Genomic DNA, 12,034 nt, shown 5'->3' on the forward strand with positions numbered 1-12,034 from the left:
CCATGCTAGAAATATTCAGAAACACTGTCAGCATCCTCCCTCAGGGAAGGGGAGGAAGTAAAACCCATTAGAGCGACAAATGTGGAGAGACAGATTGAGTAGTATGCGTGGGTATCTGCTTCTCATCTTTTTGTTATTGTTGGGATGGGAAAATTAGATGTTGGGCAAACAATTTAAGGCTTGATTCTAAGTCATTTAGGATTTTTTTGGAGTCACTTCGACCTGATGGCATCGATACCTAACTCATAGGAGGAGAAAGTTGATTAAAAATGACAAATAGTGGAATTCTCTCGGTTAGGGTGATGAGTACAACACTTATGATGCCAGGACTGTGGACAGGGCAGCACAGACATTCCTAGTTTGTCACCTACCTCTGAACAGCGTTACACTCGGCCCTAAACCTTCACGTAACCCCGGGGGACATAACTGACCTTTGCTTCACAAGGACTTCCTGCTGAGAGCTGCTGCTTGCAAGAGAACACAGCCCTTCGGTTATGCTAGGGTGTGGTTTGGGGCTGCTTAGTCACCCCTCGTAATTTCACATAAATTAAGCAATGGGTTGAGCGCAGCATGTTTATTCCCTCCATTCCAAACAAATCTCAAGAATGAAGCCAGCATCCTGCCCGCATCTCAAACATTTCAGTGTTGCTCCCTTAGCAGTCTCCTTGGTGCCTTTGCTAAGATGAGCAGGCTGCAGGACGGCACCTGTGTTTGCCTGGCTGGGATCACTCTGGTTGGCTTTGGCGGTCACGGTATTAGACACAAACAGCGCTTTGCTTGCAGACTTTAGCCCACGTTGCTTCAAAGAAAAGAAGGGAGATGTTCACCGCTTCTTTCTTTGCCAAACCCTGGAGCAGCATATACGTATTTCCAAAAGACAACTGCAAAGTGTCAGTAGGTTTCTATCCAACCATCTTCCAGCTTCTTCTTCACTGTTGCTAAATCCCCTTAAGCTCTTGTGCTTGAAAACTGTATGTATCACAGGCACATCTCCTTCGAGAAATCTCTGCATTATGCAATAAAGGAATCACTTTCTCCTCCGTGTCCCCTTTTATCTCTGCTTTACAAAAAGGTTCTTGAAGGCATTGTTGTAATTTTTGTTAAATGCTGTATAAATGAGAGGATTAAAGAAAGAATTGGAGTAGCCAAGCCAAAGAAAGATGCTTTTCCAGACGGGTGGGATGTTGCAGGAACAGAGGGGACTTATTAATTCTGTGATGAAGAAAGGGATCCAGCACAGCACAAAAACGCCAATTAAGATGCCAACCATCAGAGCTGCCTTTTTCTCTTTCTGTTCCCTCCATGTTTCTCCATCTGTCTGGAAAGTGATAGCTGCATGACGAGCTGTAAACACCATCTGTGGTTCTTGCGAAGCTTCCTTCACCTCAAAACAAAAGCAAACACGGATTCTTACCAAGACGATTTGTTTGAGCAAAGTATTATTTTTAAATGACAGTACGACATCTGCGCACCTACCACAAAAGGCTGCAACTCCTTCCTTCCACGTTAAAAGAAAGAAAATGTCCCCGAGTGCCAAAAGTACCAGATTTCTCATTATGTTGGAAAAGCTGCTCAGAGTGACTGACAAACCAAGGTCAGCAAGGAGTCACCGATGCCGCGTGTGTTGCAGACATTATTTTGCAGTTTATCTTACTGGATTCCTCGATACCTACCGGGAAATCAAGTTATTAGGGTCGCCTAACAAAGGGAAGTACCTCCTGCACAGCCCTAAACTAGGCTCTCCTGTGGTGTTACGTGATCTTTAGGGTTTCTCAAGGCCTGAACAGTAAATGAATTACATTCCATGGCTTGTATCAACTATAAGATAAACTTATTTTCTTCAACCTAACTGCCTGGAGGCAGAGCTCAAAACCCCATCCCTGGGGGGTGCTGGAGCACGGCAACACCACTTGTTCTTCAGAAGGGACAGAGCACACCCAAAAAAATCTCAGCTAAACCTGCAGGAAAAAATTCTATCAGAACCTTTTTAACGACAGAATGGGACTTCAGTTAAAGGCAAGTTATATGAAATGCATGTGATTTTTGGAAAATGCCAGCATTAATCACCCCCATCCACCCACTCATAAATACCTGAAATAAAAATGATTATTTTGGAAATATTTCAGTGGAAAGTAAACCCACCAGCCAGAGTCCCTTACGGAGGGCAGAACTCAGGCACCTTCTGCTCCTCCTCGACAGAGGCCGTCTCCTCAGGCGCGTCCCCCTCCTGGCGAGGCACCGAGCCCTGCCCCACAGCAGCCGGGGCTGGTCGCAGTGCCCACGCTGCGTCTGGCCAGGGGAACAAAGCACGCACCTGAAATGACGCAGCCTCAGGCACCGTGCCCCCGTTTTGAATTGGCATTTAAAATACTCCAGAAGTAATCGATGTATTCTGATTTAAAGAAAAAAAGCTTTGCTGGAGAAGCAGTATTTTCAGGTCCTCGCTTTTCCTCTTCTCTCACCTGCCCGTTTCACCCACATGGACTTGGTGTTCTCACAAAACGTCCGTCGCTGCCTGAAGAGCACCATTTCAATCGGCCTTCTGTCCGTGCTCCAGCTCCCACAGAAGTACGCATGAGAGGGGAAACGTCAGCTCCCCCGGGGTGCCTCCCGCCTCCTCCTCTCTCGGTGAGGGCCAGACACCACCTGCGCAGTGAGCCCGGCACAGAGCTCCAAGGGGAGGTGGGACTGGCCACCAGCTTCTGACCACAGGTCACCAGCATGCAGGAGCCTGCCCAGAAAATGGAACTGATGGTACACTGACCATCTGAGTGTCTGTGAGCTCAAAGCTCTTCTGGGCACTACAGTTTTAAGGACAAAGCAATACCACGAACAGTTCAAGGATGCAACCTGAGGCCCCAGAAGTTGCCCACATGCCCATAACTCATGAGAACCACAAGAACTTGACCCAGCTCCAAAGATGGCCCTGGGTTCAATCAGCCACGAATTCCACACGCGCGGGCTGCCTCCATGCAAGCTTTGTAAGGGCTGGAGGGCTGCTATTAGCATGGGCAGAGCGACTCGGAGGGGGAAGCGCTGGCGAGAGCTAGGCAATCACTTTTCAAGATGGATATCCCTGTCGTCGCCCTCCGACACGAGACGTGGCTGCAGAATGCAAGAGCGGCAGATTATGGGCGCAGGCAAATAATGGAGGGAAATGAAAATCACATCTGTCCTGACAATTAAAATGGGACACCCCTCATGTGGCAACGATCACATCGTTTGTCTGCAGAAGGACTTGCTCCGCATGTCCTTAATCACGCTCTGTAAAAAGGGATGGATGGATGACACCAGGGCGGATTTGTGACAAGCAGCCCTGAAAGATCACCTCTTAGCCCTGAGGAATAGCTGCAGAGCTACGCCGCTTGGGGAGAGCCACACAAAGGACCTTGTCGCTAGCACAGGGCATGGTTTGGTACCATATTTAACCTTCAACCCTTACTCAGAGGAGTAAGAAGAGTTCACAGCATCCCATCATCAAACCAGAGCCTTTTCTTCTTGGTACTTCAGATTTTAGAAGGTTTGTGGCTGAACTGCAGAGTTTACTAGCAGAGGTTCTTCTATCCCTTAATTTCACTTGGGAGAAAATTGATTTAATTTATTTTGACACATGATGCCACAGTCCTCGGATATTTTTCCTTGGAGCAGACATTTACACCCTGATCCAGCTCCTACTGAAACAGGAATTTCTGCAAGCTCCTCTGCTTGTTAGATCAGATCTCTGAATACTAAACAGCAAGTGAAAACAGATCATGTTATTTTCTGTAAGTTACAGAACAGCAGTTTCCTTACATTTACATAATTTTAACTTTCTCTGTTTTCATAAGTACATTTTCAATTTTAATTTTTTTTTTTTTAACTAGTTCTGCTTGGGACTTTGTAATAATGTTGTAATAGAGCAGTCTGTTGCCTGAGGAAAAATAATGGGCTCTCTCATAGAGCCTTCTGTTCAGTAAGTAAATTGGGTAAATATCCCTGGCAGGCTGGAGATACATTGCTTCAATTTTCCGTAAGAAATCCTTTGAAAGGATTTAATAACACAAAATGTTATTGAAAATGTAACTAGTATCCCTGCTCAGCAAGGCCCTTCAGCCAGTGCCTGCAACAGGAATTACAAATGTGTTTGAACCTTGGACGCAGCAGAAAGCTCACCTCTGTGTGCTCGTCGGTGCCCGGCGTACTGCAAAGCGGGGAAATCCCAGCCTTTCACAATCATTTCAAGTCGTTTGATTTTTATTGCTCTCTGTCTTTTGTGCTGCAGACCTGACTCACCTTTCTGTCCCGGTTGGTGCAAGCTTCTCCTCACTGCAAGTCCCAGTCCCCACGAGCGTGCTGTCAAAGCTGTTTGCTATACGCCAACCCACGCGGAGTACGTGGAAGGTAAAGCAGTCTGCTGTAGGCAAGCGCTGTTGCGGTGCACAGAGCTGGCAGGGGAACCACGCTAAAGGATCCCCCTCGTGCAGGCATAGGATAATCCATTGTGATTTAGCATTGCCCGAACAAGGGCACATCCAAAGAGATTATGTAGCTGCTTTCCAGCCTTGCCAGTTGTCATTTCCTGAACAAAACACAGCTCTGACTACAGCAAATCTGCGGTGTCCAGTGCCAATCCTGGAGGCTTTGCATGACTCCAATTCCTAACGTAAGTTGCAATACTTGACCGTTATCTCTGTGCCACATGGAACAAAGGAAAAGCCCACCATAACACCTTTCACCCCATTTTGGGCCTGTTGATGATCAGTAGCCAACAGGCTGTGACAGGGGAACAGGTTGCCACGGAGTCTACCACAAAGATACCTCAGTTCATACCAGGGATATGAGCACCTTTGCAGGGTGCTGAGCACGCGTCTCACTCAGCAGCTGGCAGCCCGCTATGCCTTGGGCACAGGTCTCCTCCCCTCCACCCAGACTCCTCTCCCACAGCTGCGAGTCAGGAAAAATAGCTGGCATGAAAGCACTGCTACTCTGAGGCCAGAATTAGCTTCTGAATTTGTGAAATCAGCTATTTCCAGGACAACAGGCTCTGAGAAGGGAAGAGAGGGCCACTTTCCAGTGAGAGAGCCATGAAGAGATTTCAAGGAAGGAAAAGAGCTCTCAAGTACGCATTCTCCTTCTACACTAAAGACACAAAGGAATTGCGGCCAAAAGGAGGTTGGTTTGGGTTTCAGAATTCATTCTGCACATTCATCAGCAGTTCCAGCTCGGTGCCACTTCTGGTGTTTGTCCCCAGTACCTCACTGCCGCTGAATGGGCACACGCAGCTCTCTGTGGAAACACACAGTCAGTTCCTGTGTTCCCAGTGTTCCAGTGTTATGAAGAACACGCCACCAAGGAGCTTCTGGGGAAATCTCTTGATTTAAGATGTTCCTTATAGCTTTAATGACTGTTATTACTGGTCCTTCGTGGCAGGTACCGTGTATGTTTGTACTGCACCTTGAGGGTCTGCAAGAACTTCTGATTTAAACAACAGGAAAGAAACCTTTTGGAACTTTAGAACCACTGTGATAGTCCTGATATATACTAATCAAATCTAGCTTATTACCACAAATTCAGAGTTTTGCCTTTTACGGTGTGGTTCAGCACAGAACAAGATCATTACTGCCTCAGTGCAGCTTTGGTGTACTTCTTGCTCTTTGAACAAGAGCATGAGAAACTAAAATGCACAACAAAAGATCAAAACACAAGAACATCTACACTTTTTTGGACGGTCCACCAATATTATAAATAGTACATTTGATAGGGAAAAGAATGCCTGCTTTCTCTCATGGGATTTTTTTTCTGCCATCAGCAGGAATAGCTCTGTGTCTCCCAGGAAAATCCCAGCTATTCCACTTTGCTTCCTGCCTCATCTTTTTCCTACCAGACATCTGCTGCCCCTCTTCTGCAAAGCTCCACTTGTTTTCTGTCCCTTCTCTTCTACAGCCAGAGGCAGAACTAAGAAATCGATGTCCTGTGACCCCTTCGAAGAAGAAGAACCTTCTCTCGCTCCTGTATTGTCCTGACCGTCTCCGTGGGCTGCAGAGGCTGCACTGGCCAAGGTGCAGAACAACGCTGCAGCTCCTCGAGCACTAGGACCTTGCTCACATCCCATCAAAGCAGTGGGAAGGACTCCTGCAAAACTGATAAGCTTTGGGAAGACAACAATGACACATCACCAGAACTTAATTTCTAACTCCTTACCCTGAAATTTAATCCTGACCCTGTAATTTTTACATTTAAGCAACCCTGACTTGCAGATTCTGCCATCCTTGTTTTTGCAAAACTGATGCTACAAGTGACTCAATTGATTTGAAAGGGCATTATCCATCAGTTTCTGCTGTCTTTCAAGTTGTCTCATTTATTTCAATTGGACTGTTTACAGGGAGAATTATTACCTACTGTCAACCAGGTAGGAAAGAGTATAGCTGTCAGCGACAGCGTGTCACTGCTTTTTTTCACACAATGTTCATTCACATCAGTACTGACTGCAGAATTCACTTTTTAAGGAATTTCATAAGTAAACAAATAGTTATGAAAGCACCAGCCCAGTTTAGGCTCCCAATTCTGCTTTATTTGTTTGTTTCAAGAGAAAGTAAGAAAAAAGTTCTCATTTTCAAAGGGGGAAGAGAACTGCACTATACTGTATTATATTAAAACTAGAAGCACCTCAGCTACTTCATGTCCATCTCCCTCAATTCTTTCCAAATACTTTCTAAAGTGTTTTTTAAAAACTCAGGTAAAATTTTAACCACAAAGTGACTCAAAATAGCTCTTGTAAGAGCACGGAAACATACCCTAGGTATGCCACCCCTCAGCTCGGCGAGGATCGTCCCTTCTCCGCGTGCTTATACCCACGTACAAACCACTTCAGCACCTGGCTCTGTTAGTGGAAAAGCAGTGTTTAAAAACGTCCCCATATCATCGTAATGATATTTTATTCAGAAAAAGAATGGTGAAAGACAGGAGAGAGAGTAGAGACATTAGGGGAGAAAGATATGGAATAATAAAGTGAGCTGTTGGGCAATATAGGAGAAGTGGAACGGAATTAGCCCCATTAGAGAGAGGGCAAGGGCTGGTGCTGACAGCCAGATCACTCCCGGATATGGAGAGGGATAGCCAGATCCCCTCACTAGGTTTGCACTTCCCCTGGAAATGTTATCTTTTTTAGCACATTATAAAATATATATTTTTTATTTATTTATTTATTTTTCCAAAGGAACAGTAGTGAAGTATTTGAAGATTCTTCTCCAGAATTCCCTGGGGGACTGCTATTGTTCGGTGGGCATGACGGACCCTGCTCCTATGTGCTTAAATGGGATTGGGATAAAAATCAGTAAGTCTCAGCCTCTTAACTTAGAAAGGAAACCAAGAGGAAATGCATCCTGAATGCCAGCTCCCTCAATCCACAGGTTAATTTAATGAACGTGTGCAGCAGGGCGTCAGAGTAAAGGTTTGCATGTGAATCACAAGTCTTTTTATTTAAGTCAGCAAACGAAGCTGATGGGACAATGGGGAAGGTTGGCAGTATACACCAACTGCAGATTCAAGAGGCACACTTAGAAAAGAACTTAATGTCAATCACTGCAAATATAAGATGAAGAATTGCTGGCTTGAGCACTTGCTGAGATTGTAATAATAGCTATACTGGCAAACGCCTCAGCTCCCACTGACAGGAGCTCTTTTGTCAGTACAGCTTCTACCAGCTCTCAGACACTGCCTCAGCGAACAGCACTTACCTGCCAGCCGAGCTGGGCCATGCACGGGCCTTTGCTGACAGAGCTGTGACAATTAGGAGCCAGACTTTGCCGTTGTAAAACTGACTTGCCAACAAAGTGCCTACATACAGACTAAAACTTGAGCAATAATGCCTCAGCCCAATTAACTTTCCATACTTTTAGATTACCATTAGTCCCATATGAGCATGTGTGTATGTAAAACATAGAGCATATAAAAACCCTACAAATAGTTAGATTTTGTGTTTTGAAAGATTGTAGATTAACTCCAAGCAATACATTCATCACACTTAGAACAAACTGGAAAGAAATGTGGTGCAAACAAGAGGATGGAGGCTGTAGGAAAAGAAAGGATGCCACTAGAAGAGACATTCCATCTTTTCTAACACTTTTTCTGTGTTTGTATAGAAGACAGCTTCAAAAATCAATTTATATTATAAATGTCTTCAAGAGATCAGGACACAAATATGCAAGTATGACCACATATAACTGCCAGGGCTGTCATCTCTCGCTAGAAACCCCAGACTTTTATTTATGGCCATAATAACATGTTGCCTACCATGACTCAAAATCAAATTTAGAGGGATTTAGTGGATGAGTGAGGATTGGCCCCAGCTGCATAGAAAATGCTCCATGTCTATATAGATCTAACAGCCACATACTCATCTTTTGTTATTGGGAGAGAACTGGACTTAGTAAGTACAACATGCAAACACAAAAACATACCTTAACAAATCAGTTCCACAGTTTGGAGTAAGAGTATGGGTATGTGACAGAAAGTGGAGAGCTCGCAGTAAGCACTGCTGAGCACACTTGGCATGGGTGACAACATCATCATGCAAAGACCCTGACTTAATGGGACACAAGGGGCCTTCCTCAACCCTTCCTCAGGGATGCAGCTTTGCCTTCAGTTAGTCATATCCCTGAAACAAATGAGACCTCCCACAGGTCTAGGGCTTTGCAGGATTACCAGGAATACCCTGCTCTGGTACTATGCAGCAAGCACTATGTTCCCGCTATACAAGGTAAAATAGCCCAAGTACATAAATAAAGTGTTGAATATAATCTGCTTACTAAAATCCCTTCAGATACTGATAGACCCTACAGAGATCCTACATAAAGTCTGTACTGGCAGAAAAATGCGCATGCATTTATTCTGTATGTGACCTAAGGGTTTGTTTATGTCGTTGTTTACCCTGACTACACTGTAAAAAGATAAAGAGAAAAACAAAACAATAAGGAATGGAAAATTCAAACTAAAGGGACATTTTTTAAATGGGTCTCAAGACTTGCAGTGAATGCACCTGTCACATATTCTCACAAGACGTGTAAGAAAAAAAACAACAAGAATAAAACTCTTGGAGCAGAGTAGCACTTTTTGACTGGCTAATTACAGCTCAGGTCCAGACCATAACTGAGCTAAATCCATGAGAGCCCCAGGGCACGTCTCAGTCCTCTCGCTGTGCTGAAACCACCGATGGGTGCAGAGGTGAAGCAGGAGCACAAGCGGCAGGGGGAGGCAGTGCAGGGTCTCCTCCCCATCCCTCACCCTTACCTGGGCAGCCTCGGGCAGGGGCACCACGGCATTCCTCCTGCGGCCCCCGATGCGGAACTTGGCCGCCTTGTAGATCTTCCAGTAGACGAAGAGGACCACGCAGAGGGGCAGGTAGAAAGCCCCACCGGTGGAGACGATGGTGTAGGAGGGCTCCTGGCTGACCTGGCAGCGCTCCTGCTCGGGGCTGTAGCTCTCCCCCCAGCCAAAGAGGGGGGCGAGGGAGATGGCAGCTGAGAGCGCCCAGGTGAGAGCAATCATGACGTTGGAGATGCGGCGGCGAGTGAGCAGCGTGTACTCCAGGTGGCGGGTGATGGACCAGTAGCGGTCCAGGGCAATGGCGGTCACGTTCCAGATGCTGGCCGTGCAGCACAGCACGTCGAAGCAGACCCACACGAGGCACAGCTCCCGGCCCAGCCACCACCGCCGCCCGGCTGACAGCTCCTTCACCAAGCTCAGCGGCATCACCAGGGCCGCCACCAGCACGTCCGACACCGCCGTGGAGGCCACAAGGTTGTGGGGCACCCTGTGGAAAGCCTTCACCCGCAGGATGGTCGCCAGCACCAGCAGGTTCCAGAGGAAGGTGGCGATGGTCAGGAGCACCAGCAAGGTCAGGATGAGGACAGTGAAGATGGAGAAGGGCTCCCTGCCCCTCCACGAGCTGCCACCCACCAGTGCGAAGGCAGCTGAGGAGGTGTCGGCGTCCATGTTGGACGACGAGGCATTGGCGCCCATGCTGGCTTGACACTGGCCCCGAGGGGCGCAGGGGCTCAGGGGCTCCGCCATACCCGGACTTTCAGCTCTTCCCTGCCCTCCTCTTCCCTCCCAGCACCTCCCTCCCCCTTCCCAGCGCCAGCTCTCCCCTCAGCGGTCCCCCTTTGGGTGCTGTCGCCGCCCGCTCCCCCCCGACTGCGGCGGCGCCGGGCACCCGCGGCCGCCCGCTCCCTCGGCTCCCCGCTCCCATAGCGGGCGGCTGCGGTGCGGCCGACGGGGTTCGGCGGGGCCGCGGCGAGGGGCAGGCACGGGGAGGCGGCACCACAGCTCCCGTCCCGCCCCAGGGGCCGCCCTGGGGCCCGGAGGCGCCGCCTTCGCCGGTTTTTGAGCGGAGCCGCCCGCCCGCTTGTCCCCGCAGCCCCCTCAGGCGGCCGGGCTCTCCTCGCGGCCCCGCCCGCCATGTTCTCCTCGGCGTCCCCGCCGGGAAGGCTGGTGTCGGTTTCGGTGCTGAACGTGTGCTATTTCTAGGCTGCGGCACCTAAACAAGTTTTCTTTTTTTGCAAAGGGACCGGGAACATCTCCTGTTTTTCTGACTCGCAGCAAGTTCAGGGCACGATTTGTTCACGAAGGGCCCGCACCCAGTCTCCGAAAACGTGCCTTTCTCCTGGCCGTTTCGAGGAACTACCCTCAAAATTGCTGTGTTTCAAAAATAATTTTAAGCCTGTCCTGCAACATCTTTTAAAGTCTGTAATGGACGTTAAGAGAGCGATATGCATCAAGGAGAGATGGCAATGGGCTTCGCTGCTTCCTGAGTGATAAATGGTGACAACTGGTATGACAGGATCATATAGCAACTTGGGTATATTACATTTATGCTGTGATTGAGGCATTTTATTTATGGTCTTTGTGAGGTATGCTATATTCCAGCTTGCTTTCTCTCCTAGGGTCCTTTACAACCCATAACTGGCCTTGCTACCCTGTTTCCCCATAGTCTGTGGCCAGGATGATTTCAGTGGAAGTTACTGGGTGAAACACAGCCTCTTTTCCAGTCACCAAGTTACTCGGTGCTGTCAAGAGCTCTCCAAAAGCATCTGAAGTTTTTCATGGCCGAAACAAGCAAACAGGATGAGAGAGGGTCAGTGAAGTTTGTTTCCTTGCACATGGGAGACACAGCTTTAATCATGGGCTGCAGCAGGACACTGGGACTGGGAGGATTGTTAGCTCCTATCTGAGGTAGAGAAGAAATATTTTCTGGGTCAGGGCTATGAATAGTCCTGTCTAAATTAACGCTGCTGAAATCAATGCTCTCCCCTTGCAGTCACTCTCACTGACGAAACAGGACTATCTGACAGAAGAGAAACCTCTACCAGCACCACAAAGTTACCCACAGCAAGCAGGGTCTAGCTCGGCTTGCTCAGGATGCCCGGCCTTGAAAGTTGGCGCAACAATGAGAAATTACAGAAATGAAAGACAATGACTGTAATCAGAAAAAACAGGCTGTTTTGTTTGGTTAACTTCCAGGTCCACTTCATTTGCCAGATAAGCAACAAAAAAGCAAGCGAATCCTTCCCCAGGTTCTTCACATAGACATGAATTTAGTTGGTCTTTCCTTTAGTAATTCTAGCAAATGTTCTAATGTAAGCCAGCAGCAAAGAGAAAACTATCTGCATTATTTAACAGCTTTTATAATTAGGAGAAAAGGACTTCTGTGTGCTAAATATCTCATTTTGCTACCTGAATTTTCCCCTCTATCCAATAGGCAGAATCTGACAGAGCTTCTCAAAGAAAGCTGTTTACACTACTGCTGCAAGTAAAGCCTAGAGCAGCACCTGAAACAATTAAACATTGGTGAAAATTTGTCAGGGTTGGCAGACAGCATGTGACTGCTTCACAGCTACCTCCCCATGCTTTATATTGTTCCTTTCTAATTTGTGTCTCTTTTTGTTAATTAATGCTGCTTTTAAAATGCCAGCTGAACAATTATCAGACAACATGTTATTCCTTTTAAAAAGACACTCAGACCTAAAAGCAGTAAGGGAAACAAGCAGATAAAAAG

At 47.3% G+C, this 12,034-nt stretch overlaps 1 protein-coding gene across 2 annotated transcripts; it reads right to left on the bottom strand.

Annotated features, from left to right (window-relative positions):
* Nucleotides 1–570: 570 nt before the first annotated feature.
* On the bottom strand, nt 571–10,239 carry LOC118252566 (5-hydroxytryptamine receptor 5A-like). Of its 2 annotated transcripts, none has more exons than XM_035555973.2 (2): nt 9,268–10,234; nt 571–1,384 (listed from the first exon to the last, which is right to left on the bottom strand). In XM_035555973.2, exons 1-2 carry the CDS (start codon nt 10,048–10,050, stop codon nt 1,052–1,054), a joined length of 1,116 nt encoding a protein of 371 aa, XP_035411866.1. In that variant the 5' UTR covers nt 10,051–10,234; the 3' UTR covers nt 571–1,051. The 2 variants fall into 2 exon arrangements, with proteins under 2 accessions (XP_035411866.1, XP_035411867.1); XM_035555974.2 differs by lacking the exon at nt 571–1,384 and adding an exon at nt 1,542–1,669 and having other exon boundaries at nt 9,268–10,239.
* Nucleotides 10,240–12,034: the final 1,795 nt, after the last annotated feature.

This window comes from Cygnus atratus, chromosome 6 (assembly GCF_013377495.2).
Source record: "Cygnus atratus isolate AKBS03 ecotype Queensland, Australia chromosome 6, CAtr_DNAZoo_HiC_assembly, whole genome shotgun sequence".
Classification (NCBI taxonomy): domain Eukaryota; kingdom Metazoa; phylum Chordata; class Aves; order Anseriformes; family Anatidae; genus Cygnus; species Cygnus atratus.

Bases quoted from the DNA above. Each gene is read 5' to 3' on its own strand.
- LOC118252566 (XM_035555973.2), bottom strand. From the start codon at position 10,050: ATGGCGGAGCCCCTGAGCCCCTGCGCCCCTCGGGGCCAGTGTCAAGCC. The intron at 1,385-9,267 runs GTAAGGGTGAGG...TTTTGTTTTGAG, and splicing joins CCCTGCCCGAGGCTGCCCAG to GTGAAGGAAGCTTCGCAAGA.